The 27,923-nt window shown below is 41.9% G+C and overlaps 1 protein-coding gene across 4 annotated transcripts in view; it reads left to right on the plus strand.

Annotated features, from left to right (window-relative positions):
• The window catches only part of LOC149128653 (uncharacterized), a 133,971-nt gene that overhangs the window by 71,244 nt on the left and 34,804 nt on the right, over positions 1-27,923 (plus strand). For all 4 annotated transcript variants that reach the window (XR_016222786.1, XR_016222785.1, XM_089315715.1 and 1 more), the window contains 2 exons: positions 17,602-17,692; positions 18,104-18,227. Coding sequence is in view for 2 of the 4 variants with exons in the window: in XM_089315715.1 (XP_089171841.1) it covers positions 17,602-17,656 (55 nt within the window). In the remaining 2 variants the exon portion in view is untranslated. The remainder of the gene's footprint in view (positions 1-17,601; positions 17,693-18,103; positions 18,228-27,923) is intronic.

The raw sequence follows: 27,923 nt of genomic DNA on the forward strand, positions 1-27,923 counted from the left end.
TCAAAACTTAAGAATAACTGTGTGATAATTACAGAATTAAACCAGTCATATTAAGTAGAACAGACAAAAAAATACTAAGAGGGATAATGTATTAAGTTGTCCATTAGCAGTCAGGGCTATGCTGATCAAGTCACCATTTCTCATAGTGTCCATTTCACTTCAGGAGGTTTCCTTTTTGGTGTTCAGTCAGTTGTCACCGATCAGGGAGAACATATGGTATTTGTCCCTTTGGGACTGGCTTACTCCACTCAGCATGATGTGTTCCAGATTCCTCCATTTTGTTGCAAATGACTGGATTTCGTTGTTTCTTAATGCGGTATAGTATTCTAAAGAATACATATCCCATAATTTCTTTATCCAGTCTACCATTGATGGGCATTTAGGTTGGTTCCAGGTCTTGGCTATTGTGAATTGTGCTGCAATAAACATTAGGGTGCAGACCGCTTTTTTGTTTGTCAATTTAAACTCCTTTGGGTAAATTCCAAGGAATGCGATGGCTGGGTCGAACGGTAGGGTTATCTTCAGGTTTCTGAGGAATCTCCAGACTGATTTCCATAGTGGCTTGACCAGTTTGCATTCCCACCAACAGTGGGTTAGTGTCCCTTTTTCCCCACATCCTCGCCAGCATCTGTTGTTGGTAGATTTCTGCATGTGAGCCATTCTAACCGGGGTGAGGTGAAACCTCATTGTGGTTTTGATTTGCATTTCCCTGATTGCTAGTGACCTTGAACATTTTTTCATGTGCCTGTTGGCCATTTGGATTTCCTCTTTTGAAAAATGTCTATTGAAGTCCTTGGCCCATCTCTTAAGTGGGTTGTTGGTTTTGTTTTTGTGGAGTTTCTTGATCTCTTTGTAGATTCTGGTTATTAACCTTTTATCTGTTGCATAGTTTGCAAATATTTTTTCCCATTCTGTCGGTTGTCTCTTCACTCTCCTGACTGTTTCTTTTGCAGTACAGAACTTCTCAATTTGATGCAATCCCAATAGTTGATTTTGGCTTTGACTGCCTGTGCCTCCCGGGTCTTTTCCAGAAATTCTTTGCCTGTGCCAATATCTTGAAGGGTTTCTCCAATGTTCTCTAATAACTTCATGGTGTCAGGACGTAGATTTAGGTCTTTAATCCACGTTGAGTGAATTTTTGTGTAAGGTGTAAGGTAGGGGTCTTGCTTCATGCTTCTGCACGTGGAAATCCAGTTTTCCCAGCACCATTTATTGAATAGACTGTCCTTGCTCAAGGAATTAGTTTTAGATCCTTGATCAAATATAAGTTGGCTGTAGATGTTTGGATTGATTTCTGGTGTTTCAATTCTGTTCCATTGGTCTATCCATCTGTTTCTGTACCAGTACCATGCTGTTTTGATTACAACTGCCCTGTAGTATGTCCTGAAATCTGGTATTGTGATGCCTCCGGCTATGTTTTTGTTGTACAGGATTGATTTAGCTATTCGAGGTCTCTTGTGCCTCCATATGAATTTCAGCATCATTTTTTCTAGATCTGCGAAGAAGGTCTTTGGTATCTTGATTGGGATTGCATTGACTCTATAAATTGCTTTTGGGAGAATGGACATTTTGATGATGTTGATTCTTCCAATCCATGAGCATGAAAGATTTTTCCATTTCTTGGTATCCTCTTCTATTTCTTTCTTTAAGATTTTGTAATTCTCATCGTAGAGATCTTTAACGTCCTTGGTTAAGTTTATTCCAAGGAATTTGATTGTTTTTGTAGCTATTGTGAATGGGATTGATCTTAGCAGTTCTTTCTCAGTCATGGCATTGCTTGTGTCTACAAAGGCTGTTGATTTTTGTGCATTGATTTTATATCCTGACACTTTGCCAAACTCCTCTATGAGTTCCCATAGTCTCTTAGTAGAGTTCTTTGGATCCTCTAAGTACAGAATCATATCGTCTGCAAAGAGGGATAGTTTGACTTCTTCCTTCTTGATTTGTATTCCTTTGATTTCTTTTTCTTGTCTGATGGCTCTGGCTAATAAAACTTCCAGAACTATGTTAAATAGCAGTGGTGAGAGTGGGCATCCCTGCCTGGTGCCAGATTTCAGTGGAAATGCTTCCAACTTTTCCCCATTCAATAGGATGCTGGCTGTGGGTTTTTTATAAATTGCTTTGATTATATTGAGGAATGTTCCTTCTATACCCAATGTGCTTAGAGTTTTCATCATGAAAGGGTGTTGAATTTTATCAAATGCTTTCTCTGCATCAATTGAGATAATCATATGGTTTTTCTTTTGCAGTCTGTTAATGTGGTGAATCACATTGATTGATTTGCGAATGTTGAACCATCCCTGCATACCAGGGATGAATCCCACTTGGTCTGGTTGGATGATTTTCCTGATGTGTTGTTGTACTCTATTGGCCAGAATTTTATTGAGGATTTTTGCGTCTATGTTCATCAGGGATATTGGTCTCTAATTTTCTTTCAGTGCTGCATCTTTCTCTGGCTTAGGGATTAAGGTAATGCTGGCTTCATAGAAAGAATTTGGGAGGATTCCCTCTTTTTCGATTGTTCTGAATAGTTTGAGAAGAATTGGAGTTCTTCTTTAAATGTCTGGTAGAATTCAGCAGTGAATCCATCTGTTCCTGGGCTTTTCTTTGTTGGGAGGGCCTTTATTACTGTTTCAATTTCTGTTTCAGTTATGGGTCTATTTAGGTTTTCGATGTCTTCATGGTTCAATTTTGGTAGATTGCATGTGTCCAGGAATCTATCCATTTCTGATAGGTTTTCCTGTTTGCTGGCATACAGGTCATTGTAGTAATTTCTGATGATTCTTTTTATTTCTGTGGTGTCTGTTGTTACGTTTCCTTTTTCATCTCTGATTTTATTAATTTGGGTCTTTTCTCTTCTATTTTTAGTTAGTTGGGCCAATGGGGTGTCAATTTTGTTTATTTTTTCAAAAAACCAGCTTCTCGCTTGGCTGATTTTTTGTAATGTTTTTTTGGATTCAATCCTGTTAATTTCTTCTCTGGTTTTAATTATTTCTCTTCTCCTACTAGATTTGGGTTTGGTTTGCTGCAGTTTTTCTAGGTCCTTGAGGTGCGCTGAAAGCTCATTTATTTGGTGCCTTTCCAATTTCTTGGTATAGGCACCTATTGCTATAAATTTGCCTCTCAATACTGCTTTTGCTGTATCCCATAAGTTTTGATTTGTTGTGTTGTTGTCTTCATTTACTTCCAGAAAGTTTTTGATTTCTCTTTTGATTTCTTGAATGACCCAGTGTTCATTCAGGAGCATGTTGTTCAGTCTCCATGTGTTTGCATACTTTCTGGGGTTTCCTGAGTTGCTAATTTCCAGCTTCATTCCGCTGTGGTCTGAGAAGCTGCATGGTATGATTCTAATTCTTTTAAAGTTGCTGAGACTTGCTTTATGGCCTAGTATGTGATCAATCCTAGAGAAGGTTCCATGCACTGCTGAGAAGAATGTGAAGTCTGTAGATGTAGGGTTGAAAGTTCTGTAGATATCTGTTAGATCCATTTGGGCAATAGTGTCAATTAAATCTGCTGTTTCCTTGTTGATCTTCTGTCCGGATGATCTGTCTATTTCTGAGAGTGGAGTATTGAAGTCCCCCAGTACTATTGTATTGGAATCTAAATCTCCCTTGAAGTCCCTTAACATATCTTTTAAGTAGACCGGTGCCCTGTAATTAGGTGCATATACATTTATAATAGTTACATCTTCCTGTTGGATTGAACCCTTAATCATTATATAGTGCCCCTCTTTGTCTCTCTTAACAGTTTTGGTATTAAAGTTTATTTTGTCTGATATTAATATGGCTACACCTGCTTTTTTTTGGTTTCTGTTGGCATGGAATATCTTTTTCCAACCTTTCACTTTCAGTCTGCATGCATCTTTGTTAGAGAGATGTGTTTCTTGTAGGCAACAAATAGTTGGGTTGTGTTCTGTGAGCCAGTCAGCCAAACGGTGTCTTTTAACTGAAGAATTCAGACCATTAATGTTCAGTGTGACTATTGATACGTAGTGACTTTGCCCTGCCATTTTCCCGGAAATATTTTCTAGTATATGCTTTGAGCTTCCCATGCTCTTTTACTGGTAGGTGTTCTTCCTTTCCCTTCTTTCATATTGATGGCCATGTTTCTGTGTTTCTGAGTGTAGCACATCTTTAAGTATCTTTTGCAGGGCCGGACGAGTGGCCACAAAGTCTTTCAATTTCTGTTTGCTATGAAAGGTCTTTATTTCACCTTCATTCACAAATGAGAGCTTACAGGATATAATATTCTGGGCTGGCAATTTTTCTCTCTTAGCACCTGTGCTATGTCTCGCCATTCCCTCCTAGCCTGTAGTGTTTCTGATGAGAAGTCTGCTGTGAGTCTGATTGGAGATCCTCTGAGAGTAATCTGACGTTTCTCTCTTGCACATTTTAGGATCTTTTCTTTATGTTTCACTGTGGTGAGTTTAATTACCACGTGTTGTGGTGAGGAGCTCTTTTGGTCATGTTTATTGGGGGTTCTATGAGCTTCCTGTACTAGGATATCTCTGTCCTTCTCCAAACCTGGAAAGTTCTCTGCTAGTATCTCACTAAAAAGGCCTTCTAATCCTTTCTGTCTCTCCATGCCTTCAGGAACTCCTAGAACTCGAATGTTGGTTTTTTTAATAGTATCCTCTAGATTCCCAACAATATTTTTTAGATTTCTAATTTCCTCTTCTTTTCTTTGGTTTGACTGTATGTTTTCCTGTGCTCTGTCTTCTAAGTCCGATATTCTCTCTTCTGCTTCACCCATTCTGTTTTTAAGGCTCTCTAATGTGTTTGTCATTTGATCTATTGAGCTATTCATTTCATTTTGATTTCTCTTCACTATCACACTTTCCTGTTCTACTAGTTTCTGCATTTCATTTTGATTCTTCCTTAAAATTTCATTTTCACGAGAGAGATTTTCAGTCCTGTCCAATAAGGATTTCAGTAGTTCAAGAATTTGCTTTTGAAAACTTCTAATGTTCTTATCATAAATTTTTTGAAATCCGTTTCTTGCATTTCTTCTATCTCATCATCTTCATAATCTTGGCTTGGAGTGTTTTGTTTATTTGGAGGCATCATAGTGTCATCGTTGATCTTGTTCCCTCGATTTCTGTGTTTGTTGCTTTGCATAGTTAATTCTTCTTTCGTCACTGTGCGTTTTTTTTTTTTTATTTTATACTGTGTCTGTGTTAAGTGGACTGCCTGCTGTTGGAGGAGCCTTGGAGGCTTGAGATGGGTGTGGCCTGAGAGCTCTGCTTGGTTCTTCCGGGTTACGGGTGTGCAAAGGTGACACCCTCAGGTTATGCGTGGTAAATCTCTCTCTTTATTTATTTATTTATTTTATTTTATTTTATTTTATTTAATCAGGAGGTAAGTAATACCGCACCACACGCTGTGCAGAATTGATGGTATTTAGCTTCGGATCTCTGGCTTCTACCCAAAGAGTCTGTGCAGGCTCTGTTTCTCCTCTGCACTCCCACTGGGTTGCCTAGGCTACTGAATTGTAGCAACTCAGTTCCTTAGCTCTCCCCTGTTGTTATGTAAATCAAGATTGGGGGCCTGCTCTTTGTCTCTTGCAAACCTTGCAAACTCTTGCAAACCTTGCAACCTTGCAACCTTTGCAAGGTTGGCGGAGAGAGAAACACCCCACCTTTTTTCCTTCTCTCCTGTAGTCAGTCTGGTGAACTTTCCCGCTTCCCTCTAGATTCTGACTGCCGTTTCCCTGCCAATGTCTTGGGTTACTGAGCTCACCTCCCCTTCCAGCGCTGATGTGTGGACTCGGAGCCCTGGGCGTCCCAACCCTCCCCGCTGGTGTCTGTGTGACATCCACTCCCCTTCCTGCACTGGTGCGCAGACCCTGCGGCTCCTGTGGCTCAGCTTCCGCGCAGTGGGCGACCTTGTTCTCCCAGTAGGTCCACCGAGTCACAGCCACTAGATCCAGAAGAGTTTCCTCTGCAATTTTTTCCTGATCCTTTTTCTGAGGCTACCGTAACTCCACTTTTATTAAACTAAATTTTCCCGGACTATTGGTGCGCGCCCTCACTATTCCGCCATCTTGGCTCCACCCCCAACCTGAGTATTCTCTCACTCTTATTTTTAACAGGGATCAATTTGCAGTTAAATTTAAACACCTAAGAATAATTGTGTGTTAATTAAAGAGTTCTACTAATGGTATTAAATAGAAGAAGAAAATACTAAAAAGAATAAAATAGCTGTTCCTCAGCAGTCAGGACAAGGGCTGGTTAAGGTGTCAGTTTCACTTTGACAGGTTTCCTTTTAGGTGCTCAGTTAGTTGTCCCAGATCAGGGAGAACATATGATATCTGTGCCTTTGGGACTGGCTTATTTCACTCAGCATGATGTTTTCCTGATTCCTCCATTTTGTTGCAAATGACCGGATTTCAATTTTTTTACTGCTATATATTATTCCATAGAGTACATACCCCATAATTTCTTTATCCAGTCTTCTATTGATGGGCATTTAAGTTGATTCCAGGTCTTAGCTATTGTGAATTGAGCTGCAATAAACACTGAGGTGTACATAGCTCTTTTATTTGCCAATTTAAATTCCATTGGGTAAATTCTGAGGAGTGGGATGGCTGGGTCATGTGGTAGGGCTATCTTCAGGTTTCTGAGGAATCTCCAGACTGACTTCCATAGTGGCTTCACCCATTTGCATTCCAACCAAAAGTGAATTAGTGTCCCTTTTTCCCCACATCCTCGCCAGCATCTGTTGTTGGTAGATTTCAGTATGTGAACCATTCTAACCAGGGTGAGGTGAAACCTCATTGTGGTTTTGATTTGCATTTCCCTGATGGCTAGTTATCATGAACATTTTTTCATGTGTCTGTTGGCCATTTGGATTTCCTTTTTTGAAAAATGCCTATTTAAGTCCTTGGCCCATCTCTTAAGTGGGTTGTTTGTTTTGTTGTTTTGGAGTTTCTTGATCTCTTTGTAGATTCTAGCTACTAATCCTTTATCTGTTGCATAGTTTGCAAATATTTTTTCCCATTCTGTCGGTTGTCTCTTCACTCTCCTGTTTCTTTTGCAGTACAGAAACTTTTCAATTTGATGTAATCCCAATTGTTAATTCTAGCTTTGACTGCCTGTGCCTCTGGGGACTTTTCCAAGAAGTCTTTGCCTGTGCCTATATCTTGCAAGGTTTCTCCAGTGCTCTCTATTATTTTGATTTTTTTTGGGTCATAGATTTAGATCTTTAATCCATGCTGAGTGAATTTTTGGTTAAGGTGTAAGGTAGGGGTCTTGCTTCCTACTTCTGCATGTGGAAATCCAGTTTTCCCAGCACCATATCTGAATAAACTGTCCTTGCGCCAAGTTGGTTTTAGTTCCTTCATCAAATATAAGTTGGTTGTATATGTTTGGATTGATTTCTGGTGTTTCTATTCTGTTCCACTGGTCTATCCATCTGTTTCTGTACCAGGACCATGCCGTTTTGATAACTGCTATGTATTATGTCGTTAAATCTGGTATTGAGATGCCTCTGGCTTTGTTTTTGTTGTACAAGATTGCTTTAGCTTTTCGAGATCTCCTGAGTCTCCATATGAATTTCAGCATCATTTTTTCCAGATCTGAGAAGAAGGTCTTCGGTATTTTGATTGGTAATGCATTGAATCTATAAATTGCTTTTTGGGAAAATGGACATTTTGATGATATTGATTCTTCCAATCCATGAACATGTAAGATTTTTCCATTGTTTAGGTATCCTCTTCTATTTCTTTCTTCAAGGTTTTGTAATTCGGTTTTGTAATTCTCATCATAAAGATTTGTGACATCCTTGGTTTATTCCAATGTATTTGATTTTTTTGTAGCTATTAGGAATGGGATTGATCTTAGAAGTTCTTTCTAAGCTGTGGCATTGTCTGTATATACAAAGCTATTGATTTCTGTGCATTGATTTTATATCCTGCTGCTTTGCCAAACTCTTCTATGAGTTCCAATAGTCTCTTAGTAGAGTTCTTTGGATCCCTTAAATAAAGAATCATATCGTCTGCAAAGAGGGATAGTTTGACATCTTCCTTTCCAATTTGTATCCCTTTAATTTCTTTTCCTTGCCTAATGGCTCTGGCTAAAACTTCCAGTACTATATTGAATAGCAGTGGTGAGAGTGGGCATCCCTGTCTGGTACCAGATCTCAGTGGAAATGCTTCGTTCAATATGATGCCGTCTGTTGGTTTTTACTAAATTGCCTTGATTGTGTTGAGGAATATTCCTTCTATACCCAATTTGCTTAGAGTTTTCATCATGAAAGGGTGTTGTACTTTATTGAATGCTTTCTCTGCATCTATTGACATAATCATATGGTTTTTCTTCTGCTGTTTGTAAATGTGGTGTATCGCATTAATTGATTTACAAACGTTGAACCATCCCTGCATACCAGGGATAAATCCCACTTGGTCTGGGTGGATGGTCTTTCTGATGTTGTGTTGGATTTGGTTGGCTAGAATTCTTTTGAGTATTTTTGCTTCTGTGTTCATCAGGTGTCGCTCCCCCTCTTCACGGAGGAACGACACAGGACCCTGCGCTGTTCTTTTGTCTGCTCGGCCCTACCCGGGTTTGCTGCTGGTCCTTCCCGGGTTGGCTGCCGATCCTTCCACCTCCGTGGAAGGGTGGCTCCCCCTGCCACTTTCCCCACTTCTGCGGGGGAGTGGCACACCGCCGGCCGGCTCTCTCGGGGGCTGCTCAGATGTTATCCGGATGTTCCCCTTAGATGTTCCTGGTGCATGTTGTCTCTCTCCTCCTTTATAGTCCTCTTCCACCAATCCCAACTCTGCTACCCACACGCCGAGTACGCTGCTCTCCTCCAATCAGGAGCAGGATCAGCTCATGCAGGTTATTGGTTGAACTGGAGGCAGCTGTGTAAAAGTTGTTTACTCCTCTCCCAGTGCCATATTGTGGGAGAGCAGATGCATAGAATAAGTCTTAATTCCAGTAACTTAGTCTAGTCCGAGTTGCTCCCCACAATCAGGGAAATTAGTCTGTAATTCTCTTTCTCTGCTGCATCTTTTTCAGGTTTTGGAATTAAGGTGATGCTGGCTTCATAGAATTTGGGAGATTCCTTCTCTTTCAATTGTTTTGAATAGTTTGAGAAGAACTGGAGTTAGTTTTTCTTTAAATATCTGGTAGAATTCAGCAGTGAATCCATCCAGTCCTGGGATTTTCTTTGTTGGGAGGGCCTTTATTACTGATTCAATTTCTGACTTGGTTATGGGTCTGATTAGGTTTCCTGTGTCTTCATGGTTCAATGTACGTAAGTTATGTTTCCAGGAATCTATTAATTTCTGATAGATTTCCAAGTTTGTTGACATACAACTCTTTGTAGTAATTTCTGATGACTCTTTATTTCTGTGGTATCTGTTACATTCCCTTTTTCATCTCTGATTTTATTGATTTTGGTCTTTGTATCTCTTAACAGTTTTTGTGTTAAAGTTTATTTTGTCTAATATTAAGATGGCTACACCAGCTCTTTTTTGGTTTCTGTTGGCATGGAATATCTTTTTCCAACCTTTCACTTTCAGTCTGCATGCACCTTGTTGGAAAGATGTGTTTCTTGTAAGCAGCAAATAGATGGGTTTTGTTTTTTAATCCATTCAGCCAGTCTGTGTCCTGTAAGTGGAGAATTGAGGCTCAATGTGACTATTGATTAGTAGTGACTTTGCCCTGCCATTTTTCCAGATATTTTTTTTGAAAGGCAGAGTGCATAGTGAGAGAGAGAGAGACAGAGAGAAAGGTCTTCCTTTTGCCGTTGGTTCACCCTCCAATGGCCGCCACAGCTGGCGCTCTGTGGCTGGCGCACCATGCTGATCTGAAGGCAGGAGCCAGGTGCTTCTCCTGGTCTCCCATGGTGTGCAGGGCCCAAGCACTTGGGCCATCCTCCACTGCACTCCCTGGACACAGCAGAGAGCTGGCCTGGAAGAGGGGCAACCGGGACTAGAACCCGGTGTGCCGGTGCCGCAGGCAGAGGATTAGCCTATTGAGCCGCAGCGCCGGCCCCAAAGGTATTTCTAATATATACTTTGAATTTCCTGTGATCTGTTACTGAGAGATTTTTTCTTTACCTTCTTTCATACTGATGACTGTGTTTCTGTGTGTAACACATCGTTAAGCATCTTTTGCAGAGCTGGATGAGTGGTGACAAATTCTTTCAATTTCTGTTTGCTATGAAAAGTCTTTATTTCACCTTCATTCACAAATGAGAGTTTTGCCGGATATAATATTCTGGGATGGCAGTTTTTTTCTCTTAGTACTCGGGCCATATCTCGCCATTCCCTCTTTGCCTATAGGGTTTCTGATGAGAAGTCTGCTGTGAGTCTAATTGGAGATCCTCTGAGAGTAATCTGGCATTTCTGTCATGCACATTTTAGAATCTTGTATCTTTTTTAAAAAATATTTATTCATTTGAAAGTCAGAGTTACACAGAGAGAGGAGAGGCAGAGAGAGAGAATGGTCTTCCATCCAATGGTTCACTCCCCAGATAGCTGCAACAGCTGGAGCTGGGCCGATCCAAAGCCAGGAGCCAGGAGCTTCCTCCAGGTCTCCCACACAGGTTCAGGGGCCCAAGGACTTGGGCCATCCTCTACTGCTTTCCCAGGCCATAGCAGAGAGCTGGATCGGAAGAGGAGCAGCTGGGACTAGAACTGGTGCCCATATGGGATGCTGGCACTTCAGGCCAGGGCGTTAACCCACTGAGCCACAGCGCTGTCCCCAAGAATCTTGTCTCTATGTTTCACTGTGGTGAGTTTGATGACAATGTGTTGTGGTGAGCATCTTTTCTGGTCATGTTTATTGGGAGTTCTGTGTGCTTCCTATATTTGGTAGTCTCTTTCTCCAAATCTGGAACGTTTCCTGCTAGTATCTCACTAAAAAGGCCTTCTAATCCTTCTCTCTTTCTGTGCCTTTAGGAACTCCTAGAACCCAAATGTTGGGTTTTTTGATAGTATTCTGTAGGTTCCTTACAATATTTTTTTAGATTTCTAGTTTCCTCTTTTTGTCTTTGATTTGACTGTATACTTTGCTGTGCTGTCTTCTAAGTCTGATATTATCTCTTCTGCCTCACTGATTCTGTTTTTAAGACTCTCAACTGTGTTTTTTGTTTATTCTACTGAATTCTTCATTTTGATTCCTCCTTAAGATTTCATTTTCATGAGAGATTTTCTTTCATGTCCTGCATGAATTTCAGTAGTTTGTGCATTGTTTTTGATTACTTCTAAGTATTCTTATCAATTTTTTGAGTTCCATTTCTTGCATTTCTTCTGTCTCATCATCTTCATAATCTTGTATTGAAGTGTCATGTTCTTTTGGGAGCATCATGTTGTCTTATTTTTGTTTCTTGGGTTGTTGCATTTGTCATTCAGCATTTGTGGAGATACTCGTTGGTTTCTTCTTTTTTTTTTAAGCACTGTGGCGGCTTTTCTTGTTGTTCTGTGACTGAGATAAGTGGACTATCTACTTTCAGTGAATATCTAGAGGCTTGTGGTAGATGTGGCCAGAGAGCTCTGTTCAGTTCTTCAGGGTTAAGGGTATGCCTAAGGTGACACACCTAGGTTTACATGGTAAATCCTCTCTCTCTCTCATCAGAAGGGGGAAATAATTTCACTCTCACTCAGCTGAGTTCTCCTCCTCACTGGTGATCAATGCCTGGGCCCTAGCCCCAATGGGTATAATATTCATCTGCTCTGTCCCAAGGACTACACAGAGGATCTGTTCAGTCCTCAGTGTAAGCTCAAGACTCCCCTGCAATGTCTCACCCAGTAGCCAGGGCCACCCAAGCTTGTGGTATATCCCACTGAGACTACTCAAAGTCTCAGTCACACAGTGAGTTCTGCCACACATCCTCATTTTTTCCCACAGTCCCGGTTCAGAAGCTCTACACATTCACTAGGTCTTAGTCTCCTGTTATTACTCCCCACCAGAGTCAGGTTTCTCAGCTTGGCTGATTGCTGGGTGCAGACACAAGCTGGCACAGCTGTTATGTATGTCCAGAATGGCACCTGCTCTATCAGCTCATATGCTTTTGTAAGGTGATTGGAGAGAATCTGTACCATCCCTTTTGTTTTTTTTCTCTCCTCTAGTTAGGCTGCTGTACTTTCCTCCACAGGGCTTCAACCTCGTTCCCTCTAGGCTTTTCTGCCAGTGTCTCAGGCTACTGTGGTCTCGTCTCACCTCTCTTTCCATCACTGGTGTGGAGGCTCTCAGCACCTGGGGTCCTGAGCTGCGGGTGCCCGTGCCCTCCATGTAGATCCACCATGTCCCTCTAATTACGAAAGAGTTTCCTCTGCCATTTTTTCTCTAACTCTTCCCTGAGACTACACTGTCTCCACTTTTATTAAACTGTCTTCTCCTAGGCTAGATCAGTAAGCTCCCTCCCTATTCTGCCATCTTGGAACTGCCTGAATCCAATTTGGATGATTCAACCCAGACATTTGTATCTTTATAATCTCTCTTGGCTTCTGATGTCTATTTTGCTTTGGGTTGTTACCTGGTTGAACATTAACTTTACTAACATTGAAAAACCCCACCCAGTGAAAGGGTTGTGAGTGGACTGGTTTTATTGCTTAAGACAAGAACAAATCAGCCCATGGGATCTGTGCCACTAACATCTACTCCCAGGCCATAGGCTCTTGAGGTCACTATCAGGAATTCATCTAGTAAATTAGACTGTAAATTTTGGCAAGCATTAGGAGATATTTCTTTAGACAGATAGTGTTCAGCCTTTAACTCTTTTTCTCAGGGTTGGGGGCCTACTGCTCCAGTCATGTAATTAAGTAGTCCATCATATATCATTCCAGCTGAAACAGGATCAGCAGAAGAGATTTTTGGTTTGCAACTAGTGTGCTCCCAGGATATAAATATTTATCTGCAAAGACAAGGAAATATGTCTGGGGTCATCTAGATTTCTGCAAGGCAATACCTGGAAAGCATAATATTTTATGACTAGAGAAGTGGTTTTAGTAACATTAAGTTTCATGGCAACATCTAAATCTACCCCATCTGACCCAAAGGAACCCCTACCCTATAACATCTGAAACCTTAGATGAGACTGAGTAGGAGACATTGTATGTTTAGAACCCTATCCCGTCTCATTTTATGAGCAACCTAGTGAAAGGAGCAGTCATGCCAAGCAAAGAAAATAAATATTATTAATATTCTTTTGCCAGTGGTGTAGTCAGGTGGAGTAGTGGTTTTAAGCCCCACCACTAAGGTTTAAATACTTAATCACTATTATAGGTAGAACCAGAAGGTGACAGCTCATTAGATCTGGCCTTTTTCTGCAGGAAGATATGAAGTCTTTTACAAACCATTTACCCTTATTAGAGTCCCTTTTAAAGGGTTGTCATATGACGAGTGGATCTACCACTGTATTTCTCTATTTTGTTCTGAAGCCCCAATTGCTGATTCCTTGACTCAAAGATAATGAGCCCACCCTTTTCAGCAGTCTGTACAGCTGCTGCAGTGGTCAGAAGCACTTGGTAATGCCCCTCCCAGAATGGTTGCAGTTTGTCCTCTTTCCAGGTTTTAATCTGCACCAAGTAACCAAGTTAGAATTGACAAACATTGAACTCAAGAGAGGAGCCTAGGCAAGGAGTCCTTTTAACATGAGGGATGGGAAATGGAGGGCATGGCTAGCTTATAATTTATTAGGACTTGGTCTTTGGTTTCCCTGGTGGGTTGATCTATAGTTCTACCCAATGAAGGGAGTCTAATCATGGTAGGGGGGTCAATCCCTTATCTTTTCTTGGAGCTTTTCTGATCCTGAGAAGTGCTACTGGAAAGCACTTAGTCCAAGGCAATTTAGCTTCTAAAATTAGCTTAGTAATATGCTTTTAAAAGTCTGACTCATCCTTTCTATCTTTCCTGAAGAGAGAGGATGCCAAAGATTTTGATAATCCCACTTAATATCTAGACTTTACATAATCCCTTCAGAATCACTGAAGTGTAATGTCTCCTGTTATCTGAACCAATGTTTTCTATCAGGAAAAATCTAGGTAAAATTTGTTCTAGTATTATGTTAATGAAATCTATGGCAGTAACAGATGTTAGAGAAAGACTCCACTGAACCACAGAAATGGTCTGCATTTATCAGCAAATATTTTAGTTCCCACCTTAGACAACTCTGTAAAGCCAACCTAAATACTCTGAAATGGCCTTAACCAAGACAGTCTTCCTCCTGCTGTTTGTTTTCTAGATACCTTTTTATTTATCCTTTATTTATATTTGCTTAGAAATGCTGTAAATTCTCACATACCTATGGTCTCTAAGTATGGCATCACAGATGGTTTGGGGAACTCAGTGGTCCCTTTACGTAAGATGAACATTACTTCTCTCATTATGGGTTGGCTTTATTGTCTGTCTTCCATTGGGGAGCACACACTCTCCATTTTTACTTTGATTGCCCTCTATCTTGTGTAACTCTTCTTGTTATTCCTTGATGATTTGGTGCTATAGTATTACCACAGGAATGTTTGGGATTAGGTTGATTTTTAAAATGTTTTTTAAAGATTTATTTATTTATTTGAAAGAGTCACACAGAGAGAGGAGAGAGAGAGAGAGTCTTCCATCCAATGGTTCACCCTCCAATTGGCTGCAACGGGGTGGAGCTGCACCAATCCGGAGCCAGGAGCCAGGAGCTTCCTCTAGGTCTCCCACATGGGTGTAGGGGTCAAAGGACTTGGGCCATCTTCTACTGCTTTCCCAGGCCATGGCAGAGAGCTGGAGCAGAAGTGGAGCTGCTGTGTCTCGAACCAGCGCCCATATGAGATGCTGGTGCATCAGGCCAGGGTGTTAACCTACTGCACCACAGCACCAGCCCCTAAAATGTTTTTTTTTATCTAGAACACCAAAAATGTATAGGAATGAAATGGTCACTTTGGGATACGACTGTTGTTTTTAGCTCTTGTTTATACCCCTGGGAAACTGTGGACTTCCTTTTTACTTGTTGAATATTATGATTAGTAGTGGAGTAAGCCTGTCAATACAGAGTGGGTTAAACTGTGGCTTTACAAAAAACTGATAAAGAGAGGGGAGGGAGGGAGGAGGATTGGAAGGAAAACAGGAGAATGAGGGAAGTGTGGTTGTCTTCTTGGAATTTTACCTATGGGAAGCATAAAATCGGTCTCTTTATATTAATAAAAAATTAAAAATTTGTTTTCAACTAGTTTTTTAACAGATTGACTGTAATTCATAGGCACAATCCTATGAATTTAACAGTAGTCTGTTCCACCCTGTCACCATTTATTCCTCTCTCCTTCATCCTCCTTTCCCTTTTAGTTTTTGAGATAACATGTTTTAAATTTACATCACAGTAAAATATTTAATGCTTCATCAAATATGTTTATCAAGTAAACAGCAAAAAGACCCTAAGTTGGTGGGAATATAGACAACAGCTGTAAACAGTAATTGAATGAAAAAGTGACCATTTCACATAAATATAGTAAATTTTAAAGTGATCACAGATTAAAACAATAGTTGTATAACATTCTTAACCACTGGTTTGACAAAAATCTAAAAGTTTTACAAAGCTATATGTGCAACAGTACTGATACAGGCATTTTTTTTTTTACTTTGGAAAAAAATCAGCTCCCACATATAAAGGAGAGCATGTGGTATTCAGGTCCCACTTTTAAATTTATTAAGAGTTTTAATGGCCCTCAAACTCTGCTGTGTTCTCTTGAATCTCTGGTTCTCTACCTTGTGGAACATGGGGGAGAGTTAGACATATTAGAGGAGCCCAGGGTTTTACTATGGGATGTCTCCTCTTTGAGATGGAGCAGACACCAGTTCCTTTATCTAGCAGAAAGCATCTTTCTTTTCCTGTGAGGATGGGGTTTTGACGCTTATGAAGAATTACAGTTTGGCATACCCAGTCTTCTTCTGATCTGAACTTGTGCCAAAAGACTTGAAGACTTACAGATTTGATCTTGAGACCACAGAAAAAAAGCAATATTTAATCACTTTTTTGGTTGTTGGTTGGTGGGGCATCCCCTAAAAGAACCCAACACTCTCCCTAATGAACTTTCCAGGGAAGTGGGCAAGGAAACTTTCTTGGCCTAGAATTTTTGTTTCCCATTTTCAGCTGACACTGTCTGTTCCTTGTATCTGACTTTTCTGATGCTCTTGATCCTGTCCCTCCCTCATGGAGGTTTCTTGCACACCCGGAGATTCACCTTGTCTGCCTCCAGCTCTTTCCCCCACAGCAGGACGAAAACATGGATCAAGACTCTGCATTTGCTTTGTATCTAGGATATATCCCAACCATTCACGCTTGACCTCCAAAAATGCCCAATCACCAAGGCAGTACTTAAAGTCCAATTTTCCTACCTTGTTCTTGCCCAAGGTTTTCTGGTTGTCATGGTGGTAGTGGTGCCTACTTTGAATTTTCTTGTGACTCTTTCAGTTAACAACCTCAGGCTTTTCCTGTGGCTTTTGTGGGGAGCAAGAGCACCTGGGAATGGCAGGCTACCTGAAACTGGGGGGGGGGGGATATATGGCCACCCTTTTACCAGAGACCCCATTCCACATGTGCACTGAAATACTGGATGAGCCACCAGATTGTGGGAAATAAGCCTACCAGAGAGCATCTCACCCACCAAAAGATCAACTCTAACATGTGAAGGCAGCAAAAAGCAAGATTTATTCACAGCTTGGCACAGCACGGTAACCCACAATAGAACAGAGCACATACACCCTGGTGCAGAAGTCCCCCTCCCCAGCTTGCCCATTGACAGGGTGCTCAGAAGTTCACAGTCTTCATGACCTCACCTAAAGCAGGGCAACTCCAACCTAAGGTTTTACTTCTCAGAAACGGGATTTTACTTATCAGAAACCCTAGTCGTAGAAGCAGATACTTCTCCAAGATATAGTTTCCACTAGTAAAAAAGTATAGAAAATAAGGTCTGGGGTGTGTGTGTATGTTAACTGGTACTGGAGTGCCTTTGTTTATTTTCAATGGGCAGACCTAGAAATATTTACATGCACATATAACCATGTACACTATTTACTCCACTATTTTTTAATGTATATTCATTTTTTCAACTTTTATTTAATAAATATAAATTTTGAGTTACAGCAGCTTTTCCCCCCATAACCTCCCTCCCACCTGCAACCATCCCATCTCCCACTCCCTCTCCCATCCTATTCTTCATCAAGATTCATTTTCAATTATCTTTATATACAGAAGATCAACTTAGTATATACTAAGTAAAGATATCAACAGACTGCACCCACACAGACACACAAAGTATAGAGTGCTGTTTGAGTAGTTTTACCATTAATTCACATACTACAACATATTAAGGACAGAGATCCTACATGGAGAGTAGGTACATAGTGACTCCCATTGTAGTGTTTTTCTATGAAAACTTGTTAATTTTTCTATATGAATTTTAGCATGAATGTGTAATTGTGGCTAAAGAGCTTGACACCTTGGGTTGGATCACTGGCAAACATAATATGATGAGGCCTCAGGGACAGGGGTATGAGTCAATGCCCTTCCTTCAGTCTTGTGATAACAAAGGTGAGTGTGTGGCAAGTGATTATAGATGCTGGAGGACTTGGGAAAGGGATGAGGTTGAAGGTCATGTCATTCTCACTTTCCACAGAACCAGAGTCCAGAATAAGTATACAGAGGAGCCCTCTTGTCTCCCAAGAAGCTGAAGATCTGGGATCCTACTCCACACATCAGTGAATGAGGTACTGAACCAGGTGTACAGATCTGTAGGGAAGAAGTTTATTAAATCAAAAAGTCTAAGTACAGGGACTACTATGAGAAAATAAATCATAGACCAGCTATCTTCACACTTATGGGGAAGGAAATGGTCAGAACATACCATATGGCAGGAATTGATGGCTGCATAGGAGTTTTTGGGAACTAGAAGGCAACAGAGTGAATTATGTCCCTCCCTACCCCATACCCCAATTTATATATTAAAGCATTAATATCCAGTGTTACTGTGTATGTGGATTGGACATAAATGGGCTATCTTCCATCAACTGATTCACTACCTGAATGGCCCAAATGGCTCTGTAGGAGCAGGCCTAATCCAGGAGCTGGAACTGCATCTGGGCCCCAGCACCTAATTGCTTGTCTGCTGTTATTTTCAGGGAACTCTGTTGGAAGTGCAGCATCAAGACTCAAACTGGTGCTCATATGGGATGCCAGCACTGCAGGTGGCAGATTAATTGCCTGTGCCACAATGTCCACCCCATGGATAGCACATTTAAAGAGGTAATTAAGGTTAAAATTGGGTCATAAATATGTAATCCAGTAGGACTGGTGTCCTTCTACAAAGAGGAAAATGTTCCAGGAAGTTGTATGCAAAGAGTATAGGCCATGTGAGGATATAGATAGTTGTAAGCCATGAGGCTTACAACTTCTGTGACTCCCAAATTTCAGAACTGTGAGAAAGGAGTTTTATTGGGTGAGCCACCTATGGTGCAGGGTATGTGTTGGCCTGAGAAACTAATGGAGATTTTGGTGCCATCCACAGTTTGCTATGTGAGTTGGAACTTGGTATTAGGTAGAGGATAGAAGAGTTTTGAGATGCCTGTTACAGCCAGGGTTGCTTGAGAGAGACTTCTGGAGAGATCTATGACGTGGAATGTGGAATATCTAAATGTTGAAGTGCAGAATGCTCAGATCTGATTTCTACACACAGGGGTGAAAGTGTGGTTGCTGCCTATAGTAAAATGAGTGGGGAGAGAGGAACAGGAGGAGTTGTGAAAGGATTTTTCCTGGAGACAACACTGTGGATGAGAGTCAGGGCACCAATTAGCCAGGAACACTGCCAGTTGGGACTCAAAGGGAAGGATATGGAGTGAAATGAAGGCGTGTTGTTGGATTGTGGGGTGTCATAGAGCAACCTGCAAGTGTGTGTTACTCTTTAAGAAAAGGGGAAAATGTGACCAAGGAATCTTGTGTTGTGGATACCACTATGGGGAGGAGAGTGGCACATGTGATTTCTCCATTTCCTTGGACCAGGAGCTGCTGTTTAGAGCAGCACTGCTACCCTAGTGATCCCTGAAAGCAGGACTTCCAATGCAATGGACCATAGAGTGACAGACGATTGTTCTTTAGGTCTCAAGTCGGAGAACTGGACTTGCTTGGGATCCACCACTCTATTTCTTTCTGATGTCTTACCTTTGCATTGGGAAAGGCTACCCTATGCTTGTCCCACCATTGCATTTTGGAAGCAGATGCCATGCCTGGTTTAACAAGATCACAGCTAGAGAAGCTTGTCAAAGGATAAATGGTAACTGGATTTTCACTCACACTTGATTTCAGGATTTACATGAGATTATAGATTTAGAGATGGGACACTTAAAGAGCTAATTAAGGTTAAATGAGGTCCTACATGAGTGGCTCTATGCAAAATAACTAGTGTCCCAAGAGACAGGCCATGGGAAGACTGCTACAGAAACCTCTACAACTCCTTTCCAGATTTGCATCTGCACATTCGAAAGTAAATTGTTGGTTGTTAAGCCTTACCCACATTCCCTGCACAAATACGGCTTTTCCCCATGTGCCTCCTCTGGTATCTAAGGAGGAAGGGCACCCACACTCAGAAGGCTTGTGTGTTCTCTAGTGCTTGATGGGCTCCAACCTCTGACAAAAGCCTCACTGACATTGAGGGCACACGTGATGCCTCTGGAGGCTTATCATTTTGCTAGGGTCCTGGTCTGTATTTATGTGCACAACTGCTCTATATATTAAGGCATCCATTCCCTTCACCATTGTTCCTGAATCTCAAGGCTAATCTTCAGGATGAGGTCAAGTTCTGTTCCATCTCCTCTGTTGCCTTCCAACCAATCTACTGGGTGACCTTGATGTGGACTAAAGAATGTCCTGAAATCCTGCTTGGGTTCATCCTGTCAAACAAAGCACTGGTACCTTGTATCTTTCCACTTCTCCTTTTATAGTTAAGAATCTTGGAGCTCTTAGTTGTATGTCACTTCCTGAAGATGACCCAAATGCTTAGCAGATATTATCTTCAGAGCGGTGAACCAGCAAAAGCCACCAGGTGGCAGAATTCTGCCACAGGCCCATGCTAGAGAAAGATTTGGTTAGGATCACAAGTGCCCTGTGCACAGTAACACTGCCCAGCCATAGAGTCCTGAGATGTTCACAACAAAGACATCCCTTACAGGCCTTCCTTCCTTCCCACTGTACACTCAGAGTAGACCCATGCTGCCGACTAGCTCCAAGTGCCAACTGAACTGCTTCAAGAAAGCAGCAAATGCTTGTTGAGCTCTGGAAACTACTGCAATTTGTTACACATATGTCCAAGCCATAGCATTATCCACAAAATTCACTTTGATTCAATGAGCTACTGTAACAGTTTTAGGGACCTAGAATCAGTAAAGACCTTCCCAACAACGAAAAGCCCAGGACTGGATGATTGCACTGTTATAAAACAGTTGAAAGGGAGGTATATGTACAGTATGGAATACTACTCAGCCACAAAAAAGGACCAAATCCTGTCTTTTGCAACACAATGGATGCAACTGGAAATCATTATACTTAGTGAAATAATCCCAGTCCCAAAAATACAAATATGATATGCTTTCCCTGATCTGTAGCAAGTAATAGACTACGAAAAGCAGTGAAATTGATATTTTGAGATTCGATAATTATTTACAGCCCTTGTTTCTACTGTTGAAGAACAGTGCTTTTTTTCTTCTATTTGTTGAACTCTATACTAAAGCAAAGTCGATCATTGTAAAAATGGAGAGGGAATACGAGAACAAGGAGGAAGTAGGATGGGAAGTATTGCTATGTTCCTAAATCTGTATAAATGAAATACATGAAATTTGTTTGCCTTTAAACATTGCAGACTTCTCACAGTGTGGGTAGTCTACTTAAAGCTATCCTTGGACAATGACTGAAACCAGAAAAGCCAGAGACTTGTTCATCTGGCTAGTGTCAAGTGTACATTGCTCACCATACAGTGCCTGAGCCCTTTTAATTAGCTGTCCTGTTTGAGTAGTGGGTGACCTTGGCTTTTCCTCTCAGCTTTCTTCGTGCTTTACATCCTTCCTCTGTAGTGTTGGAGCCCAAAGTGGGAAATGTAGGGTAAAGTTAACCATGATAGACTGAGTCATCTCTGCTGGGGAACTGCCTCCCCAAGAATGAGAACTCCACCCAGCGGGAGAGAATGAAAGCTTTCCCTTAAGGTCAAGCACAAGACTCAACACTGACATTTTAGCCACAGTAGTTAGGTGACCAAAAGTAAAAGGCATCCAACTTGGAAAGGAAGAAGGAAAATGATTTCTGTTCACATGTGATCCCAGAATTCACACACAAAACTATTAAGCTAATGTAATTCAGCCAACTTGCAGGGTATTAGGTCAGCACAACAGAAAGTGGTTTTTTATGTACTCTAGCAATGAAAAATCTAAAGAATGAAATTTAGGAGAAAGTACAATAGCATCTAAGAATAAAATGCTCAATTATACCAAGGAGGCACAAAACCTACAGGTGGTTGCTGAAAACACAAAATTAAGACAGCTACACTACCATAAGCAATCTACAGATTCACTATAATACCTATTAAAACCTCTGTGTGCACGAGCATTTAGTCTAGTATTTAAGATACCTGTACCCCAAATCAGCGTGTGTGTGTTCAGTTCCCAGCTATACCTAGCCTAGTGACTCCAGATTCCTGCAGAACACTGGTGTGGGAGACCTGAACTGAGTTCCCAGCTTCCATCATCAGCCAAGCCCAGCCCCAGCAAATGGGAACATACACAGCAGTCTTCTGCCCCTTCATCCAAAAGCTATCTCTAGGAAGGCTGACCTTAAACTTCATATGGAATTGCAAGCAGTCACAACAGCCCAAATATTCTTGAAAAAGAGAAAAATGGAAGGATTCACACTTCCTGATTTTGAAAACTATAGCATTATGGTAACAGCCTAATGAAAAATATACAAATAGAATGAAGGACCCAAAAGAAGTAAACTCTCACACAGATTATTTTTTATAAGACTTTGAAGATCAGTGGGAATAGAACAGTCTTCAATAAACAGTGCCTTGATAACAATGACGTCAAGTGAAGTCAAATCCTTATTTCACACTAGTTACAAAAATGGATCAAAATTCCAAACTTTAAACCCCTGAAAGAAAATGGATGAACTATGGATTGGCCGTGGATTCTCAGATATTATTTACAAAATAAAATATTACCTTCTGCATATCAAAGGATACTATCAAGGAACAGAAAATACAACATACAGAATAGTAGAAATATTGAAAAATTTGAAAGGCGTACAGTATCCAGAAAATATGAAGCCTTCTTACAAAAGTTCAGACTACTGAATTACAAATGAAAGACTTGAATAGACATTTATGAAAAGAAAATAGCGACATCATAAGTCAATAGGGAAATGCAAGCAAAAATGACAGAAAACTTACGAGGATGGCTGCTGGGAATGTAATGCAGTTGTACAGTAGGAGATGATTTGGCATTCCTCAGAAGTTATATACAGATTTACCTTACAATCAAGGCTACTTACATGTATCTCAAAGGAATTAAAAACAAACATGGACAGGAATGTTTATAGCAATAAGAGAGACTCTAGGGGCCCCTGGAAGGGAAGGAAATAATATATACATACACATATACATGTATAAAAAACTTTCCAGGTGCCCTGAGGGAAGAGGAGATGGGAGAAACAGATAACTTTGGAGCACGCTGTTTTTACAGTTTATAATGTCAGTTCATTGGCATGCACTTTGACCAATCAGAACTTCCTGTCTTAGAAATGTATGAAAGTCTTCCTGGGTTAGTCTTTTTGTTCCTTTTATTAAGGCAAACAAATTTCATAAGCAGAGATTTAGGAATGCAGTGATTGCCAGGATGTGTTATTAGCAGCAGTTTGGGGAAGGCAGCCAACCCCCCCTTCCTGGTGGTTCAAGGCAGGCCTTCCCAGCTGCCAGACAGCTTTCCTTGCCTCCTTCAGTAGACATCCTTTGCTTTGCTCGGCTACTTCCTTGTTCATGTGCCTCATGTGTAGTGGTCACAAGACCCTTTACTCTCCCCATACATCATGTTGCCAGCCCTTCATGAAGTGACCAGAGAGAGGGCATTGTTTAGGTCCACATTCCCTTAGCTGAGAATCTGAGGTCAGACGTAGCAAACTCCTCTCACTTCACCAAGGAAATCAAGTACCTTACCATTTTTTCAACCTTACCTCTGATGAATGTGACTGAATTGGATGCCAAGCCATAAATTTGCAGATGATCCTAATAGATAGTGTCCTTAATGAAACCTGGTAGGGACTGATTCTGTCCCCTTCTTGGAGAACAAGATTACCAGCTTGACTCCCCTGATGATGCCTGACACAACCATATGTTGGTTTGCCTCCTGGAGGTCCTTAAATGCTCCATTCACAAACCTATAAATTATGACAAACTGAAGGATGTCACCCAGATGTCATCCAGTGAAAACCCTGCCCTCTTTCTCTCTCACCTTTCTTCCACTGTTTCCATACTCAACCAGCTTAAACCCTGACTTCCCAGAAGGTATTCTCATGATAAATGTACGTCTCATCTCAGCACTAGACAGCCACTTTGCAAGCTGCAGAAACTGGAGGCCACATCCTGGACCTGGACTTTATGGTCTTCAACAACAAACAGGAAGAATGGAGACAGGAAAAACTAGCCCTAGAAAATCAGTGGGCCCAACCACAATGTTAGGCTTTCCAAGTTTTGGCCTTGGCTGTCTTAATGTTTTCCCATTAAGAGAATTCTTCCCGGGGAACCACCAAAAGGGACAAACACCCTCTGGCATCTGTTCCAGGTGTGGACAGCCTGGACATGGGACTAGGTCTTATCCAGAGCCTGGACTGTGGCCGCCTCTGGACCATGACCCTTTTGCAGTCATGCTGGCAATTAGAAGTCTGACTGCACCACCGCCCAACAAGGTGGTCAGAAATCACTCCCCAGACCCCCACTCAAACTTCCAGTGCCCTAGCATCCTGCCAAGGGCTTAGCTGACCCTGAGCTGAGCCTGCTAGAATCACCTGGAAGAAACTAATGCAGCCCAGCACCACCACAGGCCTCTACCTCCACCATCCAGTCAGTTGCAGGGAAGACAGTGCCATTTATTGACACAGGGCCACATGTTCCACAAAACCCAAATTCTTAGGACATCTCACCAATTCTTCCATCTCTTTTATTGGGATTATCTTACACCCCTGAGAAACCACAGTTTTCCCTTGCCACTGTGGAGGTCAACTTTTCTCACATTCTTTGCTGGTCCTTTCCCACTGTCCCACTCTTTCACTCTGCAATCCAAGCCCTCCTCTTGACACATTCCATGTTGGCCTCTTCTCTACTCCCTCTGCCCTCTCACCACTTTCAGGCCCCCCTTTCCCAACTTCCCTTGACCTGGTCTACCTAAGGGCTGGGTCACCTCTCACCCTGTTGTAGGTCTCCTCACAATATATTCATCCAAATCAGCCTGAAAAACCCCGACTATTTCCCTTCCAAACCATGATACTCGATTACTCTCTCCAGACTACATAAGGTTTCTCAAGGCACATTTTCTCTGACCTCCTCACGTTATGACACCCTATTCTCACACTCAAAAAACCAGATGGCTCCTTCTGCTTCATCCAATTTCTCCAAATTATTAATGAAGTTGTCATTGCATTACACCCCATTGTGCCTAATTCCTAAATCCTTCTCTCCAGCCTGCCCCCTAAAATCCAGTAATCCACTGTCTTGCATCTTAAGGATGCTTTCTTTACTGCTCTCCTTGACTCTTTGCCTCAAGACCTCTCCGCTTTCACTTGGACAGACCCTGACACACACTGCTCACATGAACCCAGGGATTCAGACAGCCCCCATCATTTCTGTCAGGCATTAGCTAAAGACCTTTGTTTTGGGAAACCCCAACCTCCTACTTATGTGTCCTCCTTATTTACAGACTTCCCAAGTCCCATCTCCTCAACCACCTTAGGAACCTAGGATATCAAGGTCTCCCTCTCCAAGGGCCAAGTCAACCAGTCTTCCATCACTTGAATAGATTCTTTCCCTTGGGAAAGAGGGAAGTAACCACACGATAAAAGCACCTCACTTCTCCTATGCCTACTACTAAATAGGAACTCTCATTCTTCTTTGGGCTGGCAAGGTATTTTCACATCAAGACCCCAAATTTATGTCTTACTGTTAATCCCTTAAATCAGGCCACTTCAAGAGCCCCTCCCTACTTTGGCAGACTAAATGTTCTCTCTTTTGAGCTTCAGTGCTCTCTCTTGCTGATTTAAATAGGCCATTATTTGTCTACAGCCCCCAAAACCAAGGCTTGGCTGGCAATTGGCCTACTGATGAAAAAATCAGGTCCAGACTTCAATGTGGTAGCTTCTCTCCAAACACTTCAAATCCCTCAGCTCTCAGATTGCCTCCATGCCTCTGAGTCCTGGCCAGTACAGGCCTCCAAACTAACCTATTCAGGTGTTCTCACTCAGTTCTAGATGTGCTACACAAGGCCCCATCCTGTCATTACCTTAGTTGCCTGGCCCAGTATGAGCTCTTCTTCATCATACCCATGTCACTGTTTCTTGCCACAACGCTCTCAACCCTTCTACCCTCATCCCAACCTCTATCCCTCACAATATTCTTACTCTGAAGGACTTGAAGAATTTGAATCTGCATATGTCCTCAGATCAGACTTCTTTATAAATATCCTGTCCTGGACCACAAAACTTCACTTGGTTCATGGGAGCAGCTATGTTCGCAGTGGTCAGTGCTACACTGGCCTACTATCACTATCACTAACTAGTTGAATGTTTCTCTCTCTCCAGAGATACTTTGGTCCAAAAGGTGAAACAAACATTGCATTTACTTGGGTCCTCACATTAGCCTCAAGTCAACATTTATACTAAGTGTCCCTATCACATCATACATTTTCATGCTTCCTTCAAGGCTGTTTTACCACCAAGGACTCCTGAGTAATTCACACACCCAAAATTCTCAGTCTGATCTGGGCCATTTACCTCCCTAAATGGGTAACCATCATCCATTGTCAGGGCCATCAGAAGGGTGGCAGACTTGCATAAATAGAAACGGGGCTGGCATCCCATCTGAGTACCAGTTTGAGTGGTGGCTCTCTACTTCTGACCCATGTGTCTACTAATGCACCTGGGAAAGCAGCAGCATCTGACCCAAGTACTTGGGGCTCCTGCACCCATGTTGGAGGCCTGGATGAAGCTCCTGGATCCTGGGATCCAGGATGAAACATAGAGTCTCTCTCCCTCTGTGTATATGTGCCTTTCAAATAATTAAATCTTTGTCAGTTTTTGACAGAGAAGCCAGGAGGGCTGCCCTTGAACCCAAATATGAAGCCTCTGAATATGCCCTCCTTATGGCCCAAGAGGCAATTAAGGAGGTCCTAGGTTGACCTCCAAGTGCCACCTCCTCCTTCTGGGTCAGCAGGCAGAAGCCATTCTGACACCTTTCCACAATGCTCTGCATATCACACGGCCCTTTCTAAAGTTTTTTCAACCCCTGGTCTCCCACTCTCCCTTGTGTGACATTACCAGAGTTACTCAGGCATGCCATATATGTCAGGCCTCCAACCTTAGTTCCGCCTCTTCTGACTCCCTGCTTCTCCACTCAACAGGCATGGGCTAACACCTCTGGACAGGATTGTCATACCAACCACACACATGCCCAAGATCAAATCTTGCAAATATTTATTGACCTCCTTTGGAACTCCACCAGATGGTTAGAGGCTTTTCCAGACAAAATGGAGAGGGCTTCCTAGGTTTCCATTGACCTTCTCCAACATATCATTCCCCATTTTGGCTTCCTGAGTTATAGCTAATTGGAAAATGGCCCAGCTTTTATCTCTGAGTTTCATGTCCTTTACAAGAACAGGGTCATTCCTCTCTTAAAAATGCCTCTTGAGGCAAGACAGGACTGGGTTTCCCTCCTTTCTAATGCCATGATTTGTCTTCAAGCAACACCCCCAGTGTCCCTCCACCTTAGCCCTTTTGAACTCCTGTATGGTAGGCCCATCTTCCTGGGCAACCTTCCCCCTCAAAGTACTACACTACTGAGAAACTGCCTCCTTGTCATTGGCCGCCTCACATGGCATCTCCTTTGGGAAAATGTCAATAAATTTCTTCCTAGACCACAGACCAGTATACACATTCCTGCTCTCCCAGGGAACTGAAGGACTGGGTCTGGGTACAGAAACCCCCAGACTAGGTCTGCTCTCCTAGCCCCACTGGGCTATCCCCTACCAGTTATCTCAACTACCCCCACAGCAGCCAAACTACTAGGGCTTTATCCTGAAATCACCTGTCTGCACTTAAGCCTGCTCCTCCACCACCAACACAGGACATCCACTTCTGATAACCCCAGGCTAAATGCCTGCCAGTCAGAATGAGTAGATGCCCTCAAGTCTCTTCAGATAAGTAAAGCTCCCCACATATCAGACAGAGCAGAGACCTTCTAAGAAAACAACTTAGAGAATCTCTGCCAAACCCCTCAAACACCTTAATCAACAATGCAGAAAATTAGGTCAATAATTTTACTGCTTTTTTGGGATAAACTCCAGGCATTTTCCCACAAGGAGGTGTGCACCTACCTAGAAGTAGGTATATTAAAAAAATGGAAAACAAAACTGACAGAGAAGCCAGGAGGGCTGCCCTCCTGGCTCCACTTTGAACCCATCTTTTAGCTATTTCCCACCTCGAACTCAAATACAAAGCCTCTGAATATGCCTTCTTTATGGCCCAAGAGGCAATTAAGGAGGTCCTAGGTTGACATCTAAATGCCACCTCATCCTTCTGGGTCACTTCTATGATGCTTATGATAGACCACTAAGTAGTATAGCACCCCTTAGTTTGGATTCTTTTGTTGCTGTCGTTCCTTACAATAACATCCTATTTGTGCATATAGCTCTGCACCCTCCC

Source organism: Oryctolagus cuniculus, chromosome 1, assembly GCF_051225735.1.
Source record: "Oryctolagus cuniculus isolate XC-2025 breed Fujian yellow rabbit chromosome 1, ASM5122573v1, whole genome shotgun sequence".
In the NCBI taxonomy this organism is placed as follows: domain Eukaryota; kingdom Metazoa; phylum Chordata; class Mammalia; order Lagomorpha; family Leporidae; genus Oryctolagus; species Oryctolagus cuniculus.